Source organism: Puntigrus tetrazona, chromosome 25, assembly GCF_018831695.1.
Source record: "Puntigrus tetrazona isolate hp1 chromosome 25, ASM1883169v1, whole genome shotgun sequence".
NCBI lineage: Eukaryota > Metazoa > Chordata > Actinopteri > Cypriniformes > Cyprinidae > Puntigrus > Puntigrus tetrazona.
This window is the reverse complement of record NC_056723.1, coordinates 2,777,949-2,799,397: the sequence shown is the minus strand read 5'-3', so window position 1 is coordinate 2,799,397 and position 21,449 is coordinate 2,777,949. Positions and strand designations below refer to the sequence as shown.

The 21,449-nt window shown below is 37.1% G+C and overlaps 2 protein-coding genes across 2 annotated transcripts in view; both read left to right on the top strand.

Annotated features, from left to right (window-relative positions):
* The window catches only part of LOC122330698 (synaptotagmin-7-like), a 66,715-nt gene extending 59,532 nt beyond the window's left edge, over positions 1 to 7,183 (top strand). The window contains exons 3-4 of the mRNA XM_043227933.1: positions 4,552 to 4,631; positions 6,454 to 7,183. Of these exons, the coding sequence (XP_043083868.1) occupies positions 4,552 to 4,631; positions 6,454 to 6,592 (219 nt within the window). The 3' untranslated portion in view covers positions 6,593 to 7,183. The remainder of the gene's footprint in view (positions 1 to 4,551; positions 4,632 to 6,453) is intronic.
* Positions 7,184 to 11,112: 3,929 nt separating this feature from the next.
* syt7a (synaptotagmin VIIa) overlaps positions 11,113 to 21,449 on the top strand; it is a 48,051-nt gene continuing 37,714 nt past the window's right edge. Inside the window, exons 1-2 of the mRNA XM_043227854.1 lie at positions 11,113 to 12,901; positions 18,452 to 18,826. Of these exons, the coding sequence (XP_043083789.1) occupies positions 12,645 to 12,901; positions 18,452 to 18,826 (632 nt within the window). The 5' untranslated portion in view covers positions 11,113 to 12,644. The remainder of the gene's footprint in view (positions 12,902 to 18,451; positions 18,827 to 21,449) is intronic.

The window sequence follows — 21,449 nt, the reverse complement described above, 5'->3', positions numbered from 1 at the left end:
GTACTTTTATGGCAAATCCTGCGTTTCAGTGTGGATCTTACACACAGCTCGAAGGCTGCTTTATAATTAGTGTATTGATTTCACTGTGGTTTAAATTGCTAATTGAATTCTGTCTCAAGGTGAATCACAGAGAAATACCGTGGTATTACCATGTTCACTCCAGTGACTTTGATGCTACTGTATTCAAATTAGCCTGGAATAAATACAGTACGGTACGGTATATATTAATTTCTGACAGCGTGCTGCAGATCTCAGTGTTTCTGTGAACCGTGTCGCTGAACGTCACAGACACACATGTAATGTGTGTATCTGCAGGCTGAACATGTCACCGCGTGTCTTAAAACGCTCTGTAAAGTGTCTCTTTTAATTGGTTTATTGATCCACGTTCTCTAAATTGCGTATTGGATTGTTTTTGAAGGTGAACTAGCGCTAATGTGGCGTCGAGGTAATTGATAGCGAGGTGCTTTCGCTCGCAGCTAGTACTGTATGCTAATGTCATGGGAAGTGTAGGGATATAGAAAGCCTTAGAAGGGTACAGAAGCTCAGAACATTCATAGCTGCCTTTTTATTTGCTATGTTGGTCTGGTGCATATTTCGTTTATTTTAAAAATGGATATTTCATAATATTTTATTTTTATTATATTATTTCATGTTTTATATATATATATATATATATATATATATATATATATATATATATATATATATATATATATATATAATTTGTCTGGTGGTATTTATTTGAAAAAGTATTTTATATTATATATATATTATATTTGGTTTTGTAATATCATTATAATATTATTTAATACATATTTTATTTATTTACATTTGCATGTCGTACTATTTATTTTATGATACTATTTCATAATATTTCACAATATCATATGTTTATTTGGTATAGTTGTCTAGTGCACATTTAATTTATTTGTAAACATTATTTCATAAATAATACGTTTAATGATATTATTCAATAAATGATAGTTGTATTGTATTTGGTATATTTATTTAATTAATGATACATTTATTTGTATTATTTATTTATATTATTTATATGATAAATAGTTTTATAATATAATTTTCTAGTAATTATAATTTATAATATAACATGTATTATTATATTATTTCATAATATCATTTAATACATCATTGGTTTTATTTTTATATAGTGGTGTGGTGCATGTGCATGGCTATTTTATAGTATTTAAAAAAATATTCAAAATACAGTTACATTAATTTACACAATATTCAGTAAAATTATATCAGAAACCATCTGCTGTTTGGTGATCTAGAAACATGTATATACAGTATATATATATATATATATATATATATATATATATATATATATATAGTGGTACAGTGGTTTAGTGCACACTATTTATTATTACTATATACATATTTATTATTGTTGTTATTTTTTAATTTTCATAAAAACAGGCGATGCTTCTATTCAAAATGAAAAATGATTGACTCTTTCTTTCCTACAGCCGCAGTATTTAGCATTATGATATTTTCCATTCATTTTTCTATGAGTATCCAGTCCTCTGCTGCTCATATTGTCTCTGGGGTTAGTCAGTGGTAATTATAATGTGTGTGTGTGTGTGTGTGTGTGTGTGTGTGTGTGTGTGTGTGTGTGTGTCGCTGCTGTCCCCTCCGGCTGACTGACTCATGTGTGTGTCGTGGTGTGTGTGCTGTGCACATCTGGGTGATTCTTGGACTGTCCTTTTTCGTTTAAATCAGTGTGTCAGTCTCCGAGCCGTGACCGAGATGTTTGGAAGATGAACATTCGTGCTAAGAACAGCTTTAAACTGAAGCCAGCCTCACATCAGCTGGGCCAGAGATCAGAGACCAGCACCTGAACTCATAAAGAGCAAAATATGAAATAATACATACAATCAGCTCCTGCTCTTATACTACTTCTTCATCTGCAAAAAAATTGGGGTTGGTAAGATTTTAAATAATTAAAAAATAAGTGTTTCATATTATCAGAGGGTGTGTTTGTCTGAAAAAAAACTATTTTGTAAGTTTTTAATATTTTTGGTACAATATTAGTTTAATATATTTAATATATAATTTAATATTTCTGTTAATTTTTTTAATTCATGATTGTGCACAGACAATTGAAAAGATTTTATTAAATTTTAATTAAATTTAATTACATTTTTATTAAATTTTTATTATTTTATTAGATTTTATTAAAAATAGAACTATTTTATAACACAATAAACGTCTTCACTGTTAGTTTTGATCGGTTCATTTAATCCTTGCTGAAGAATAATAAAAGTATTACTTTCTTACCTTTTCAAAATATACGCAGAATTTAAAAAAAAGAATTTGCTTTGAATTTGTAAATAAAGGATTTTTGTGAAACATTTAAATATATGAAATATAAACCATTTGCCGAAGCACACTGCGTTATGAAATGACTTATTATTTAAAAACATATATAAACATATAAAACTGAATTGTTGCTAAAAAATATTGTTTGTTTTACTAAACGTTTGCAATATATTAATTGCCATACATAAATGATTATAGAAACAGTACGATCATGAAATTGCTGTAAAAGTAAAACAAACTCTTTAAAATCATCCAGAACCTTAACGTTTTTAAAAACGGTCATTTTATAAGAAGAAAGTATTAATTTAGCTTACTTTAGGCAAGCAGACGAACCTGTAACATGAATATAATGTGTTAAATAGGTCTCTGTATTTTTATTTTTGTAATGTGAAACTTTGCCCGTCGTGTTAATATTCCGGGCTTCACCTGCTAGCCACGTTTGCATCATTAATAAGGCGTTCGTCTTTTAATAACAGCGCTTTACGACATTACTGCTGTTTGGAAACAATCGTCCCTCGGTAGAGCAAAGCCTTGTTCTTCCCTCCAGGAGGCGCTCTTATAAGAGCGCGACGTGAACACTGTGAGTTACTTTGCAACGTCCGATGCGTTGAAAATGTGAGACGGGACTTTTATTTGTTCGTTTGAAGAGAATGGAGACCGTGCCCTTGCTCGGGGAGCGTCCTGCAGCCGCGCAGACCTCCACCAATCGCCGAGCACCATTAGGCAGCGTGTGGCGGCTCGCGTCCCTGCGCTAACGATACTCCTGACCTCTGACCCCGTGAGAGACGAGCAGCCGACGGGAGCGCGGGACTAGATGAGATGAGACAGGCCGCCCTGGGACAGAGGCTTTAACTACGCTAAACCCGTCGCCACGGTAACCGCACAGATGGGATGAGAGCTAGACTCTACCTGTGCCTGTGTTCAGCAGATTTCCTTCTCATTTCGTTGGGCTTTTTCGTTTTTTTTGCGCATTGTTAGATTTAAGAGCATTGTAAGAGTATTAAGAGTTACTCTTAAAATAACAGCGCTGCTTCAGAATTTTTCTTCTTTCTGGAGAGTGGGGAAAGAAAGAATAAATATATAAATACATACATATATATTAGTGCTTTAAGTCAGATTAGACGATACAAAATAAAAGTATTTAAGTTATAGATATATGCGTGTATATTTATTGTTCTTGTATATTTATTGTGTATTTATAAATATACACATACAGTATATATTTTGGAAATATTTACATTTATTATTTTTTTATTTATTATTTATTATCTAGTTTTATATTCATAATTTATAAAGTGTAAGTATTTATATATACATAATAAATATATATATATAAAAAAATATATATATATATACATTCACATACACATATTATATATATATATATATATATATATATATATATATATATATATATATATATATATATATATTTACACACACACACACACACACACACATATATATATATATATATATATATATACACACACACACACTTGTAAATAAAAGTTAAATAAAGTTAAATAAAGATTTTTTAAAAGTGATAGAAATTACAAAAGTACATAAAATTACTAAAACTTTAAAATAAAACATTTTAAAATAAAAAATAGTATAAAAGATAATGGTAAAAATTGTTTAATAAAAAATAAATATGCATAATAGCATAATAGCATAATAATAATACTATACATATTTATATTTGTTACTTTGTCGTGTATTTGTTCAACTAGGTAATACTTGTGCATTAATTTTTTTGTGTTTTTACTCTTCTTTGTTGGCATCCAGTCTTCTTTTTTAACCATTTACATCCCCGTCTAGACCATAAAGTCCCTCTTTCGGTCGGCCGCGTGTGAGAACGAACACGTCATGAATGAGACGTGCCATAGGAAGTCTAAAAAGCCAAACCTGACGGAACGAGCTCAGACGTTCCAGTGAACTCGGGCTGTGTTGTTTATGGAGCGGAGAGGCGGACAGAAGTGACGTCTATGAAGGGTTTCCACACGGCCGCCTACTCCTCTGAAGACGCTTTCTGTCATTCTGTCTCTCCCACATGCTCTCGCTCTTCTCTAAATCGGCTGTTTCCTTGTAAATATGAGGCCTGCGTGCGGTTTAATTGCTATGGAGATGGAGGAGGAGGATGATGTTAGACGAGCAGAAGCCGGAGACTGGGAATGAGCTTCCTCTTTTCTTCTCTCTGTGTTTTAGGGGAAGAGAAATAAACCAGGAGTGGAGTCCGTGGGGTCTCCTGATTCAGGAAGAGGAAGAGGAGAGAAAAAAGCCATCAAGTAGGTGCAGGGACTTTGGATTGGTTCACTGGGGTGAATTGTAAGGTGCTTGTGTCGGAGCGAAGCCTGGACGGATGACGAAACAGAGGAATGCTGTTAAAGCAGTGGCGGTCTGTCGGGGGAAGAGAGGCTAATATGTCTAACCTAGATGCATAAAATCGAACAAAAATACACAAAATGTTATTACGACATAAAGTGTTATATTTCTTTCGTTGTGTGATGCCCCAGATCATTTTAATTAGCACCTGATTGATTGATTTCAATTCAATTTCTTAACTTTGCTTTTAATTTAAAAATAGATAATAATAATAATAATAATAGTGATAACAATAATAAAGCTCAGTTACTTACTAAATTTCATGTTTCATATTGACACAGATTTTATATTTTGTAAAATGATATTATTTAAAATAATGAATAGTTAAATAACCGCAATATATAAAATGTGTATAATTCTAAAAATATTTGTTATTGTTTTAATTTTTTTTTTTGTATTAGCTATGTTTATATATATGTTCATATGTGTGTGTGTGTGTGTGTGTATATATATGCTGGTATTCTAATATTTTAATATTTTAAATATTTTATTTTAATGAATAGATTTATAAATATATATATATATATATATATATATATATATATATATATATATATATATATATATATATATATATTTATTTATTTATTTATAAATCTATTAATTAAAATAAAATATTTAAAATATTAGAAAAAAAAAATATATATATACACACAATATTATTATAATATTTTTTTGTAAAATAATATAATATATACATTATAGATTACTGCTTTATTTATTTTAATTATTATTATTATTATTATTATTATTTTATATTTGAATACAATTTGTTTTATAAAAAGTAAATAATAGCATGTCAGCCAAAATATGCATATGTTTGCAACATTAACTTAATATTGAAAATATGAACTAAGCTTTAATATGAACCTCTGCGATCTTGTTTTGGTTTGTCCGGCGTGGTTCTGTATATATCAGCCTCTCTGAACTTTCCCTCACGGACCGGCACTGCCTAAAAGTCACGATTTCCTTTCCATTTCATTCACCATTAAGCCGAACGGCCTAGACTTGCTTTAAAAAAAAAAAAAGAGAGAGAGAGACGCAAGCACGCGACCAATCAGCGGCATTCATAACCCGCTCCAGACGCTCTTAGCCTGCGTTCGATGGAGGTCGCGGGGCGGTCGAGCTCAGCGGGACGCTGCGTTCCCGTGGTTTGGGGATCACGCGCCTCCTTGTTTTGCGGGACGGTTATTCTCGGAGGCGCGCATCTGTAAAAGCGGCGCGGTGTTTTGCCTGTATCGTGACATTGCAGCTGCTGCTTTGAACTAATGAGCGCTTCTTTGCGTTTGAAGCTTGCAGGTGCTCGTGTGTTTTTAACCAGAACATTTTCCCTCCAAGCTGTTTTTCGCAATTCTAACTTTGACATGAATGACCTTTCCTCCCGACACCAGCTTCACCTGAGCCTTCCTGTTTCTCTCCGCACATGCAGACATTTGTTTTTCTATTGTGTCGAGTATATTTCGCGAGTGTGATGCTTTACGGCTTTTTTACCTCTCTCTTTTTTTCTCCCTTACGCCTTTGTTAATGAAAGCGCAGGTATAATCTCTCTCTGCCTCACGGATGCATCGGCTCTGTTTTTATGTCCCTGTTTGCTCTCAAATAATCTTTGCACCCTCTTGTGAACGGATACGTCCTCTCCTCTTTCGCTTTCTGTCCCGGATCCTGCGTAGACTGACGGAGGAGAGGTGGCTGATGCTCTACTGACATGTATGTGTGTCTCTTCAGTGATTTAGACAGAGACTTTTGGAATAACAATGACAGCAGTTCAGTACAGCAGCGCTGGAGCTCATACCCACCCAAGGAGTTTGTACTAAACATTTCTCCTTATGCCCCTTACGGAGATCCGCGCCTCACACTCAAGTGAGTCTCTGTTCAGGCCGGTAAGAGACACAAACCCCTGACCCACAGCTCATATCACCCCCCTGACCCCCTAACCCTCAGGATCTGTCTAGAACTCAGACAGGAATCGACCGTCTGAACCAAACAGCGCCGTAATATGTTTCCCCGGAGCACAAAAACGGTAGCGCTGATGTACGGTAGCAGCCGTACGTCAGCGAAAAGCTCATTTATTCAATCAACGGAAAAAAAGCGACAGCTTTCGCGCTCCGGGATCACATATACGATTCGCTTCTTGATAACGTGGAAGTCACATTTTTATATTTATGCTCGGAACCGAACGGGAAACAAGTTAATAAGCATGTGTCGGTCCATCAGCAGTTTTCCGCTGATGCGGAGAAATATCTTGCATTCTGCTGCACAATTGTTTTTTTTTTTTGTAGATTTAACAATGCACTAATTCAGCTCATTTTAGTTACTGTGTTTCGGTTGAGTGGGCTGTAATATCAAAACTGTGTAGTTCGCAGTTTAGGGCTCCTCTGTTAGTGTGTAATTATGTTTTGGTGTGCAGTGGGCTATATCTAAAAATACTTATTTATATATTAATTATTAATATTTGTATGAATTATATAAAATTACATATTTATGCCTTTTAAATATTACATGTTTTACTTATTCATATTTTATTTCAAAATATATTGTAGTATTGGTAACAAATTATATATACTTACACACACACATACACACATATATATATATATACATACATACATACATACATACATACATACATTATATATATATATATATATATATATATATATATATATGTATGTATGTATGTATATATATATATATATATATATATATATATATATATATATATATATATGTGTGTGTGTGTGTGTGTATGTATGTGTGTGTGTATGTATGTATGTATGTATGTATGTATATATATATATATATATATATATATATATATATATATATATATATACGTATTAGTATAGCTGTGTATACATATATCTATAAATGAATGTATACATTTATATATGTGTTTGTATTTAATATTTGAAATAATAATAAATATTTTACTTTTAAAATCCACTATTTATGCAAATATAATATTCAAATTATAATGTAGGTAACAGTTTTTTATAATGTGTATTTAAAATAAAAATAATTATATATGTTATATAAACATTTATTAGGTTTATTACTGTGTGTATGGATATTTAGGTAGACAGAGAGATATATATGTGTGTGTGTGTGTCCCAGATGAGTTTTCTGTTAGTATTATGTATCAGACGGTCAGTGAGTGAACTGTAGGCTAAAACTAACCTTCCCTAACACAAGCCATATATAACTGTACCCCATCCTCTCACCCTCAACACCCTCAACACCTCAACCACACCCTGATCACTGGCAGGGCTGTAATGATGAGGAAGCTTCCCATAATCCTACACACTTTTTTTAAAAGAATATGGAATTATTAAACAATCATATAATACAGTATCACTACACTACAGACAAAACACTTGAAAGACGAAGTGTGTCATTTCAGCTCACAGGGATGCATATATATATATATATATATATATATATATATATATATATATATATATATATATATATATATATATAATTGATAATTTATCTTTTTTTTTTACTTTTAACATCTGCCCTTAATGATATTTTTTCAGCCTATTTTTATTTAGTGTATTTATTTCCATAACACATTTCATCATCTCCATTTCTTCACTGTTTATAATAATATTTTGAAGTTGTAGCATAGCATATGTACAATATAATTGTTTTGCAAAAAAAGACTTAAATCATAATATTGGTAATTTATCGGTTGTCTGCTATAAAATGAAAATAATTACTGATTTATTGACATCATTTAAAATTCCGTGTTAGTATTGTTTATTATAACACGCTATTATAATATTCATACACATTTTGAATTTGAACTCAACATTTTTATTTTGAATTTATTTTAATATTTTCATTTAAACCTTCTTTAAAAGTCAATTCGTTGTTCTGTTTAGCTATTAATGGAAGTACTTTGACGAACGTGTTTTCTATACATTTTTTTTGTTTGCAGATTATTTTTCATTTAAGTTCATCTCACATTTATATTGTATGTCATTTCAGCTTTATATCCGTTACCGTAATGATTAACAGTGCCGGCTCCCCTAGTGGCACCGAATAGAATTACATTCACTTCGAGCATCTCTTCCGACCGATGCAGAAATTGCACACTTCGTATTCAAGTTTGCAATACGAATGAAAGTCATTATGCAGATTTTGTTCTTGGCGCCACATTGATGTTCTGTGCGCTTTGCAGGACTGCAGGGACATGATCGATACATCGCCTCAAAATCCAAACCAGACGTTGTAGTCTCATTACCAAAAGTGCCAAAATTGGACACTAGACGTCCCTCACTCCCTACAGCCCTGCTTGTCTCTTCTTAGCTTATGACCTTTAACCTTTCACCTCCCCCACTCCCCATGGGGTGTTACCATGGAGACGGACAACCCTCCCGCCTCAGCTATCCAGCGAAACAGTAACAGTAAACACAGAAAGAGAAATGGCGTCAGTGGCGTGTAACCCTCCGTGCCGCCCGCTCCCGTCGAGGGTTGACCGTTACAGTCTGATTGTGGTGTGGTAACCCCCGTTTCACCCCGTTTCGCCTCTGTCCTCTTTCCCGGGCTGGATGTGTCCCTCTAGCACTCCTGATTCCTCCAGCGCTCATCCCTCGCCCGCCTAATCCAGACAGGTTTCGCCCGCCGCTTCCCAGAAAGAGCCAAACGCTTTTAAACACGCTTGTCCGTCAAATGCGGACGCACGGAGGGGTTCAGATGGGGCGGCCGGTGTAGAAAATGAAAAATTAAATAAACATGTTAGCCGCGGTGGCTCAGGTGATTCAATTTTCCTGCTTCTGGAGCGGCGAGGACCTGCTGGATTAAACGGTGCGGGGTGTTTGCAGACCGCTGCACTGAACCTCAGCTATTTGAGACGGAAGCCGCAGACTGAAACTAAACCGAGCGGGAACGGACGCTTTGCGGCACGTGTAGTCTAGCTTGCAGCGTTTAATCTTCATTTAGACTTTAGAACTTCATATAAACTAGAAATGGAATTACTTTGCATGGCTTTACATCCATTGGTTGTCTTAGTGATGGCAAGCTATCAGATTGTGTAATGTTTTATATTAATTAATGCTGTAAACCGATTAATCGTGAGGCTTAGTATTGTTGCTCTTAACTATTATAATACAGAGTACTGAATATATATATATATATATATATATATATATATATATATTGGACAATGACACTGAAACACTGTGTTGGAGGTTTCATGGCTGTGAAATGTGAAACATATATTGTTCTCTGAGTCCACCTTCATTCGGGAGCGTTACGGTATGGAGAAGCCCTAAACAAGCGTACTACCCAGACTGCTGCATGCATGGGGGTGGATCAGTGATGATTTGGGCTGAATATCACGGCATTCCCTCGGCCCAATACTTGTGTGTCACTACCAAGGACTACCGAACCATTCTGGCGGACCATGTGGACCAAGTGGTTCAAACATTGTATCGTGAAGTTGGTGCCGTGTATCAGGATGATAATGGACCGATACGCACAGCAGAACATGAAAGTTGAACATCTCCCATTCCCTGCACAGTCACCTGATCTAAATATTATTGAGCCACTTTGGGGTGTTTTGGAGGAGCGAGTCAGGAAACGTTTTTCTCCACCAGCATCACGTAGTGACCTGACACCTATTCTGCTAGAAGAATGGCTCAGAATCTCTCTGGAAACTATGGGACTAGTATCTGTCCCTCCCAAGACCATTTGATGCTGTACTGGCCACAAAAGACACCATTCTAATAATTTTTTGAAGTCTATCCAGGCGTTTCAGTTTCATTGTCCAACACCTATGTGTAATATATATATATATATATATATATATATATATATATATATATATATGGCAATATTAGTGCTGTCAAGCAATTAATTGCATTCAAAATAAACATTTATACATGATATTATATATATATATATATATATATATATATATATATATATATATATATACACACACAATAATAATTTTTTCCTTTACGTTTGTACTGTTTATTTATTACGTATACACACACACACACATACAGTATATATTTACGTATTAAGTATATGAGTATTTACATGAAAAAGCATTCATATATTAATTTTTATATTTAATATTAGAAATAAATATATTTCATATATAAACAACATATTTTTATGAAATATATACATATGTGTTTGTATTAATGCGCACATAATAAATATACACAGTAAACACAAATATATTATTTAAAGAATTTTTTTGTAATTAATCATTTGACAGCACTAATATAAATACAAACACATATGTATATATTTCATAAAAATATGTTTATGTAATATATTAATAATATTATATAATATAAATTCTATGAATATAATGTAAATATTTTCAGTACTGTATATTATACTGTATTAGCTGTTAAACATTGTTTTCTGATATAATTGTAAATAAGTTGCATCCCACAAAATATCTACACTATTATTATTATTATTATTATTATTAACAATCAATCATCATCAGTTGAGTTATTTTGCATTTTAATATTTTATATGCGTAAAAATTAAGAAAATATAAAATATACACACACATTCATATATATATAGAGATCCCTCACCTGGTTTTGTGCCAATCTGCGGCTGCTGGCTTTGTCACTTGAAGCTCTTTCTGCTATTCTCCTGTCGTTTTTGACGTCGTTGGTGTTGATGTTGTATTGTGTTTGAGCGATGCAGCAGTGTTACATAAATCTCTTAATAACTGCATGATGACTTTCACCAGGTCCACAAAGTGCTGACCATGATTATAAATACTGACGACAAAAGTAACCCTCGTCAAATTTTATGTGTCTACGTGCAACTTTTATGGGTGTCATTAAAGCGAAGCATGTCACCAGGAGTACAAATGTAATCATTCGAAGCATCACGGTTGTTGCAAGTCCATTTGTACGCCAAAAACACCAAAATTACACTCCTAAAAATAAAGGTTCCCAGTGGCATCGATGATTACATGAAGAACCCTCAACATCTGTTCCACAAGGGTCCTTAATAGTGGAGGAAAGTTCTTTAGATGTTCTTCACACTAAGGAAAACAAGGTTATTTTAAAAAGTAAAGTTCTACGTGGAAACAAAATGGTTCTTCTACACTTTTAAATATAAAGGTTCTAAAAGTGCTTTAGAAGCCCATAGAAGCTTTCAGTGAACAGTTCTTAAAAGAACCATTTTTTCTTGCGTGTACAACATTTTAAAGTGCTCCTGTTAATATTAGGTTAATATTTAGTTTTTGGGAGTCCCAAACAACAGGTTGACATGCATGCAAACGTTTGCAGTTTTTTTATAATATGCATTTATTTTTACCTTGCTCGTTCAACGGCTCCCAAATGATTCGTTCAACAACCTTTCCCGGGGTTTTCGTTTAAAGCGGCGTTTGTGAGCTTTCAACGCTTCAAAGCACCACCTAGCGACCTAACGGTTTTTGGGTTTTTTTTTTTCAAACCAGCGCAAAAAGACCAATAAGTGGGCGGGCAATATGCTAATGCTGACTCCGACATGAGGCTTGAGATTCGTTTTAAAAACGACTCGTTTCAATAATTCACAGCCGACTCTTTCTTTTGAGAAACAACTTTACACACGATGCAGTTTCAGATTGAGAACTTTGCAGAAAGTTTTCATTTACTTAAATTTACTCAAAATTAAAGATCGTTTTCCAAAATCCATAATAGTAGTACTTTGAACATCTAAAGGACCTTCTTTGACCATAAATGTTTCGTAGATGTTAAGGGTTCTTCGTGGAACCATCAAGGCCAGTGAAGAACCTTTATTTTTGAGTGACTTGAGAGAAATCACTCACACTCCCTGGTAAAACTAGGCTCTTTTACGGCCCCTAGAGGAGGAGCCGCACTTCTAAGGTGACTTGTTTTAGCATGTAGTCGCTGTGAGGTCGCACATGCAGAACTCTCATGGGATAAATGACTGATTTATCCAAACCTGTAACCGTTTCTTCTCTCCCAATGTTTGTCTTTCCTCTCGTTCCTTTCGTGTCCCCGGCTCTCCCTCAGTGGGGCGGTGCCCGGGGGCCAGAAAGGGGGCCGCGGGGGTGGATTGGGGACGGAGGGGGGCCGTCGCGCAGCGACAGCGTGAGGAGCATGATGACGGGGGGCATTAAAGCCGGCAGGTGGCAGACGGTGCAAAGCCGCCTGCATTCGGGAGACTTCAAGAACGGCAAGTGAGTCGAGCCCACAGGGGACAAGAAAGAGAGATGTGATGTGTGTGTGTGTGTGTGTGTGTGTGTGAGATGTTTAAGAAAGTTAAAAATGCCTTTGTGTGGGTCTGCGCTTTGCCGAGATTTCAGGCCGCCCTGCAGTCTAATAATAGTAGGATCCGTACCACTGAGTCACACACACTTAGAAACACTCAGAAGCGGCGATAGCTCATTTCAGTCCATTATAAAACACAACAGCCACAGCAATGACTCAAAAGACGGCATAACTGGTGATATCATGCACCTGATTCAGCCTGCGAATACGGTACGAGAGGGATAATAGGGTCTTTTATCGGCCTGGGGAGGGTTATTTTGCAATAACGATGGCTGACTGTACAATCTGGCTTATTATAGAGCAAACAAATGGACGGATGGGGTTTAAAGTCAACACGTTACGCAAGAATATGAAACTGCTCAATCGTTTTTAACATAATAATCAGAAATGTTTCTTGAGCGGCAAATCAGCATATTGAAATAGCTTCTGAGGGATCACGCGACATGGCCAGCTATACCGTTTTCTTGGGTTTTTTTTTTTGCGGGAAACGGGATTCTGCCAACGGGGCAAGCAAAATCATCTCGTTTTCTGTTTGAAATGAGATTGTTCAGCTTCTCTCATTGGCGGATTATTTCGCTTGTTCTTGACCAGATCATTTCTAAGTTTTTTAGGAAGAACAAGACAATCATTTTTAGATATTTTGCCCGGAAACGAGGCAAAAACTTTTTTTGCGGTGTTCCCAATGAAGCTGAATAGTTGCTGAAAAATAGCATTCCATCTTGAATTAGTTTTTGGAAAAGAAGGAATATACATCATGATACTTGAAGTTAACATCCTTTAGAAGTACAATGCATTCGGCTGCAGAAAGTCCCATTTAACCAGAATCGAGAGTTAATCAGAATCAAGTATTCCAGTGAGCTGCAATAAACTGTAATCACGATCAGATAGAAAATATGATGCGTTTTGATGACAAATTTCCATAATTTGTCTGATGAGTTTCTGAACACCAGATTTTTCAGAGCTGCCAGCATACGGTTAAAGTTTCATGGAAGCCGTTTCGTTAGCTGGAGGACGTTAATCACAAATTTTCCATCTTAAATCGCAGACAAGTGAAACTGTGTAGCGCAAAATATTCATGCATTAAACGTCCTATAAATGTGCTTAATATTTCAGCGAATCCTAAATTTATATCTGTCAGCAGTGTGAAGCGAATCCTGGGAGAAGGGGAAGTATCATTACATGGGTGAGGAAAAAAGTTTAGAGAACCCAGACAGATTGATTTCAGCAAAACGTGACAAAACAAAGGCCCTGTCCCAAGTGATGCACTACATGCTGACTTGTCCGTGAAGTCCAGACCATGGCAGTGTGTCCCATTTGTAGTGGTATATTCAGGAGGGTTTTTATGAGCGCCTCCTGTGGGACATTTTCTCTTTTAAGTGAGGACAGCAAAGGCTGAGGTCGGCATTTGAGACATTGGCCTACATAAAAAAAGATCCCGAAAACATGACGACTAACAAGGATGACTGTAAATAGAGCGTTTTACGGTCACGACTAAAAACTACACCTTTAAAGTCCAAATGAAATGCCTTTTTCAACTCATTTTACTTCTGCAATCCGGTGTATTTCCAACTAAAATCGTATATGATGTAAAAGGAAAAAAAACTGTGAAATAAATAAACTAATACATAAAATAAAATAAACCTATAACTTTTAGTTACTTATATTTCAGCATTTTTTATATTGTCAAACTAAGTAAATAATATTTTCCTGCACACTAAATAGATTTAGTAATATATATTTTTAATTTATATATGTTTTGCATGCAAAGATTTGAAAAACATATTTAATTAAGCTGTGCAGCATATTTCATCATATTTTGGATTTATAAAACATTACATTTTGTATTCTGGCTTTCAATGGTTTAAAAAAATAAAAAATAATATTATATATTTAAAAATTTTATTTTGTTATATATATATATATATATATATATATATATATATATATATATATATATATATATATATATATATATATATATATATATATATATATATATATATATATATATATATATAACAAAATAATTTTTTTGTGACCACTGAGTAATTGTGCAAAATAATGCCAGGAGCATGTACTAAGTTGAGACAGTTTTGATTTCATGTTGATTATACTGAGACTAATTAACAAGACACACCGAAGGAATGAACGAGACCAGATGTAAATAAGGTACCGAACCTCACAAAACCAAAACAAACCCAGAGCTGCTACAACGCTACTGTATCCATGTGCTGCTTGTGTGTAGACGTTCACACAGCAAGTGTTGCGCACGCACACACACACACGCGCACACACACACACAGGGGGCTCAATTTAAGTTTTCTTCACACCCTTTGCTAACACCTCCTCTCCTCCAGCACCTCACATATTTTCTCTTCGTCTCACATCTCTCTTCTCACACTCCATCCATACCACCAGTCCTCGTTCTTCTCTCCTTCTCTCTCTCAACACGCCCTCCGTTTTTCTCCATCAGTAATTGGATTCTATTTTAAGGCAGCTATATGTGTCTGTCTCTTGTGTTTGTGTCTCACACCCCCTTTTCCCGGTCTCTCTCTTCCTCTGTCTCTCTTTCTTGCCTACATCTTGTTCTCCAATACGCTTGTTTTGCCCCCTGGTGTTTGTCCTGCAACTACCTGATGCACCGTACCAGCTAAACCAGTGCCAGTCATTACCTATGCCATCTCATTAATGTCAACATGAAACTAAATTTGTCCCCGTTTACTTTATTAAAACATGCTCCTGGTCCTACTGTGAAATAGAAATTTAGTTGTTGTTTTAGGCAACTGTTGCACATAATTAATACAGCCTTTATAAAATCTTGACAGAGTTAAAAGTCATTTTATGTGAAGGATAGAGCAGCGATAACAAATTGGGATCGATTTGAAAAAGAAGTGCAACTATTGAGATGCATGCAATAGCGAACTTGACCTTGACTCTGCATATCCAGGTCAAAAAGGCTCATAAATTTTAGTATGCTGCCTTCAGGTCCTGTCCAAATTATTTTATTTACAAGACATGAACTTGTAATGGAAATTAAAGTTTAGGTATAGTTAGTTATTACCCTGTTATTGTTTTAATAATACACATAGAACTGAACTGTAAAAGAAAATGCTATCATTTTATGCGACAACTACATTTTACGTACAAAGCATCAATTAAAGAACTAATGTGCACTTTATTATGATGCAAAACCATTATAAATATCTCCTGTGAAGTAAAAAGTCAGAAATTACTGAATGTTTTGCAAGCAAAATCGCTTGCACATCACACTATAGGCAGCATTTATTCATTAAATATCCTGTTTCACATAAAAGTACGTCACATTACAGAAGTAAAATGGATGTGAATGCGTTTTCATGCTGAGTTTAATATCAGGATGGTTTTCCTCCACTGGAGCAAGTTTGTGTTATGTCCCATAAACTTTTTATTACATTCAGCTCTAAAGCACTCTCAAATGTGTTTAATGAATTCTTCAAAACATTCACTGGTAAAACAAAATGTGTGAAAAATGTATCTTTTGGGGTACAGCAGCTTGACACTTGTCACCCGTCTACTTTTAAATGGTGCACATTAGTACTTTAGAGTAGTAATATGTACAGTTAAGCTGCTATATGAGCATCTTTGGGGGTAAAGAAGGTTTGAAGATGGCAGGGATGTCCAAACCTGCTCCTGGAGGGCCTTAAAAGTTAAGCTCCAGCTTGCAACAATACACCTGTACAGCACTTTCAAGCCTGAAGTCCCTGATTAGTGTGATCAGCTGTGTTTAAGGAACTCTCCACTATTTCTGAAAATAGCCTAATTTTCCAACTTCCCTAGAGTTAAACACCTGGGTCTGGCGGTATAGCTGCAGCTTAGCACAGATCATTGAACTTTATTAGACCATTAGCATCTTGCTCAAAAATGACCAAAGAGTTTTGATAATATATAAGGAACTTCCCTGTTGAAGCATGGGTGATATTACACAGTTTCTGAAAATGTTTGGGACTATTTTCAGGTGCTGCGTAATATCACCCATGGTACGGTGGAAAAGTTATTTGAGAGTACAGTTTTTAGCCATATTGGCCAAGAAAAATCACAATTTAAATAGGAAAAATATGCTAATGGTGTAAGAGATCAGCCGAATGGATTCAGAAATGGTAAAACTCAACTGTAAAACTCTAGGGGAGTTGGAAAATAACCCTATTTTCAAAAACAGTGGTATGTTCCTTTAATTGGGGTTTGGGCTAATCTCATGGTCCTCACTGAGCGGCATTGGACGCTCCTCTAAGGATTTTGCCCCAGTGACAAGCTGTTGTACCCTAAAGGGGCAATTTGTGCACATTTTCTCAGAGTGTGAGATTGCTGAGATTGTGCAAGCTGAAATCGGAATATAATAGCCAGGGAATCTTTATAGGAAACTTGTTTTCAGCTCAGGTGAAACTCACTGGGAAGTTTCCAGAGGTGAATTTGACACAGTTTTGAGATCAGAGTGAAACAGGGCTAATGAGCGATGTAATTGCGAAGGAAGGGGGGCGGAGAGGACAAAAGAATGACGGATGAGCCAGCGTAGTTGGTTGGCTGCCGAAGGTACACAGGGGGCCGTGGCTTTACTTAAAACGAGTGTCGCAAGATACAACGTGCAAAGTTAAGAGAAGAAAGGGAGGAGAGGGATGTGTGAAGATGGGAGGCTCTCAGCAAGCCAAAAAACAGTCTCCCGGAAGAACCGGCGGCGGCCGACTGACGCCACACACTCCGCGGCACACACATGCGCACGGTCGTTCAGGGCAGACGCGTCATACGCCGCGATCCAGTCAGGCACGCACGGGAGCGGGCCGCAAGCAGGCCTCACACGGCTCCCAGACACACGCGCACGCTCACAGCTCGCCGTCGGCTCAGGGAAGTCACGCTCGGGCCGGCAACGGACACACGTACTTGCAGACACACGCAGACCAGGGCGGCTGTGGTCTCTTCTGCTACCTGTGCTACGGTGGCTACTGCCTCTGTTTGACTCTTCTTTCCTTTTTTCTCCTTCTCCTCCTCTCCCCACCTACTCCTCGCACTCCGCATGCTCCTCCTCCTCCTTCTTCCACTCCTCCACCCCCTTCTCCTTCCGACGACACCATCTTTTCATTGTCCTTTTCCTCTCTGGCTATTCCGTTCTGCCCCCATCCGTCCATGAACCTCTCGTCCTCCTCTATGTCTCCGTTATTGCCTCTCCTGTCTTCGACCGACTCCCTGACTCTCCTTCACCCGGATTCTGAACTCTTTCCTTTCAACCTGTCTCTTCCCCTGCCTCCATGTCCATCTGCACCCCCTGCTCCTCCTCCAACACCTTCCAAACCCTCCTCGGATTCTTCTCCTCGTCCCCGCCCTTTTGTTCTTGTCCCACCTTCTCTACTCCTTCTTCCTCGTCCCTCCCTCTGTCGCTCCCGCCCTTCTTCGTCTCGCTCCTTGCCCTCTCTCCTGCTCTGCCCGCACAGTTTGTCTGACCATGCCCTCTCCTCGGTTGAGACCTTGGACAACATCCCGACGATGGGGGCGATGCCTCGGCCGCGAACGTTACTGCGTCAGCAGAGCCTCCAGCAACCCTTGATCCAGGCTCCGGCCCCAAGTTTGGCCAGCAGGCCGCCCATCTCCCAGAGTCTGGGTCAGCTGCACTCCCAGCCAGGTAGTGGAGGGGGCGGAGGGGCGGGGCCTGGAGGAGGGGGCGGGGCAGGCTCAAGGAGCTCCAGGGGCGGCCCAGCAGGTGGCGGAGCCTCACGCCATAGACCAGGAGTCTCTCGTGGGAACCCTGGCAGTGTGGATCACATGATGGGTCAGATAAAGAGACGAGGCCTGGACGTTAAATCCTTCCTGTAAGTGGCTTCCTGTGTGGGTCTGTCCTGTGCATGCCTTTTTGTCCTGTATTTGCATGTCCTAAATTTTCTATGTAAGTAATGTACAAATTGTTTAGGTTCCTAACAAAGCTCCTGGAGCCCCCCAAGGCTGCATAGTTTGTACCTCTCCATTGTCTGACACACCCAGTCTCTACTAATAAGCTGGTGATCTGAAACAAGTGTGTTTGATTTAGGAGCCATAGAAAACATGCAGTGTTGGGGGGGTAATAAAAATAATTGGACATTTTCACCCAAAAATTACATTTCTGACATTTACTCTTTGGGTCATTCCAAACCCATGCAACCTTTTTTCAGTAGAGCAGTAAAAGAGTTTAGCAGGATAATCACGCTGCTCTTTTCCAAATGAAGGCATATAGTGATTTGGCCTGTAAAGCTACAAAAAGTGACTAAAGAAGCACCATAACAGGGATCCAGCTGAATCTTGCACTGCTTTCAAAACCTTTCAAAGCAAAATGATAACTTTGTGTCTTGAGCAGACCTGGAGATAAGTGGTACTACATATGTGGTACTCTGAAATTTCATTTGCATTCTTGTATACTGAAATACACCATATCAAGATGTAGCTCACAGATTTCATGTCATTACTTAAATTGTAGTCTGATCTTTGTACAAAGACACGCATGACAATGTAGTGTTGTATGGACAATTTTTACGACATACTTTAAGCTCAATAGAGTCATCGCCATAATTTGCTTTTTTTGGTGAGGAAAAGAGCAGTGGTAAATCATCAATCTTTGTACTCCACTAAAAGAAATAGTTGATTTTTGGGTGAACCTAAAGGTACAATCTTTGCATGTTTTTTTATGAAAGCTCTTAAATTATTTTGGAAACATTTCAGACTATATCAGTTCCCATTCTCCGGGATGCTTCATAAATACTAGCCCCGCTTTAGTACCGAAAATAATAGAGCTATTAAAACAGAGTAAATCTCCCAGACTTCAGCTGAAAATGATCTGCGTGCCTCTTCTTGTTTGTCCTCGCCTTTGTTCCTGCACCTCTATCTCTCTTCCTCTACACCTGTCTGTCTCCAGACCCTATCAGACAGTCGTTCATTCTGTCACACTGTATTTCAGCCCCGCAGCAGAATATCACCCCCCTCCCTCAGCGCTCTGTACTGATGTGCTGTTTTGTGACGTTATGTTTTATATGGCTGAATATTGCCTTGTGTGCGGCCTGCCTCAGCTGGTTTAAATATGTCACATTTTAGGACCTCAGGGGACCGCTGGAGATATGGTACCGGCACTAATATTATGTATGTGTGTCAGCACATGCGTTTATGTTTGGGCATGTGTTTGCCTGCGTGTGGTTGTGTTCATGAATGTTTAATGTGCTTCTACTGTGTTTAAAGGGACAGTTCACTTCAGAATGCTATTTTTAATCATCATCTATGTAATTCTACAACTTTCTAATCACCATAAAAGTAGTCCATACAACTTGTGCACTGTATTCTAAGTCTTCTAATCTCATATTTATACTTTGCTGATGTTTACTGAATTTACACAAGAGCTCTCCAATGTTGCGTTTTAAATTGCATCTATTATGAATATTCAGAAAATTACCTTTCATGCAGCGTGTAACAGAGCTGAGTGAAGGAAAACAACCTGCAGAGTTTTAAATCTGAAAGTGCACTACGTATAAAGGTGTAGTCTCTCAAAAGAAAGAGTCGACTTGTTTTTAAAAACGAATCCCAAGTCATTTGATGTTGATGTTAGCATATTTCCGACTCGCTTGTTGGTCTTTTTGCATTGATCTGAATGAAAATACAAATTAGTTAATTGCAACTAGGTGCTGCTTTTGTAGCGATAAAAGCTCATAAGCATTGCTTTAAATGAAATCGACAAATCACTGGAGGGATTTGGATAAATTAATGACTGATCAAATCGTTTGGGAGTCGTTCAACAACTAAAAGGTAAAAATAATGTTTTTAGACCTTTCAAGTATGCCAACCTGTTGTCTGGGACTCCCAAAACCAAAATATGAACTTTTCATTACCCTTAATAGGGCGTTAAACTGTTACTTTCGGTTGCAATACATGCAAGCTTTAAAATGCACATATGCAAGCTAGATTTTTTACATTAGCAATTTTACCGATTTTGTGTTTCATGGAAGAAATGAGTCGTATTGGTTAATAAATGATGGCAAATTTAATTTCTTTGCATACCCCTTCATTACACTTACGTTCGTTACGTTTATTCGCAGTCTGAAACATAATGCCCTAGAATAGCCGTGACTTATTGAGCGAACAGGACTGCAGACTATCAACCGACCGCAGCACGTAACAGCGGCTTGACAGGGGCTACAGGTCTTCAACAGACGCTCCGGTTGGGTTTATATAATGGCGTTTAACTCCGTCTCTGTAAATCTCTTCGCCTGCCACCGCGTGACCTGCGGAGGAAGGGAGGGCAGGTCTCAGCTCAAATGACAAACAATTAACGCGACTGAACATCATCTAATTTCCCAAGATTATCCACACGTGAACACACAGCAAATCGGCGTGATTGATGGATTTCACGGTTTTCAAGTGATGTAACATGCTTGAATTTGTAAGCCTGCCTCAGTTGTGCGTATTTGACGCTTGGCT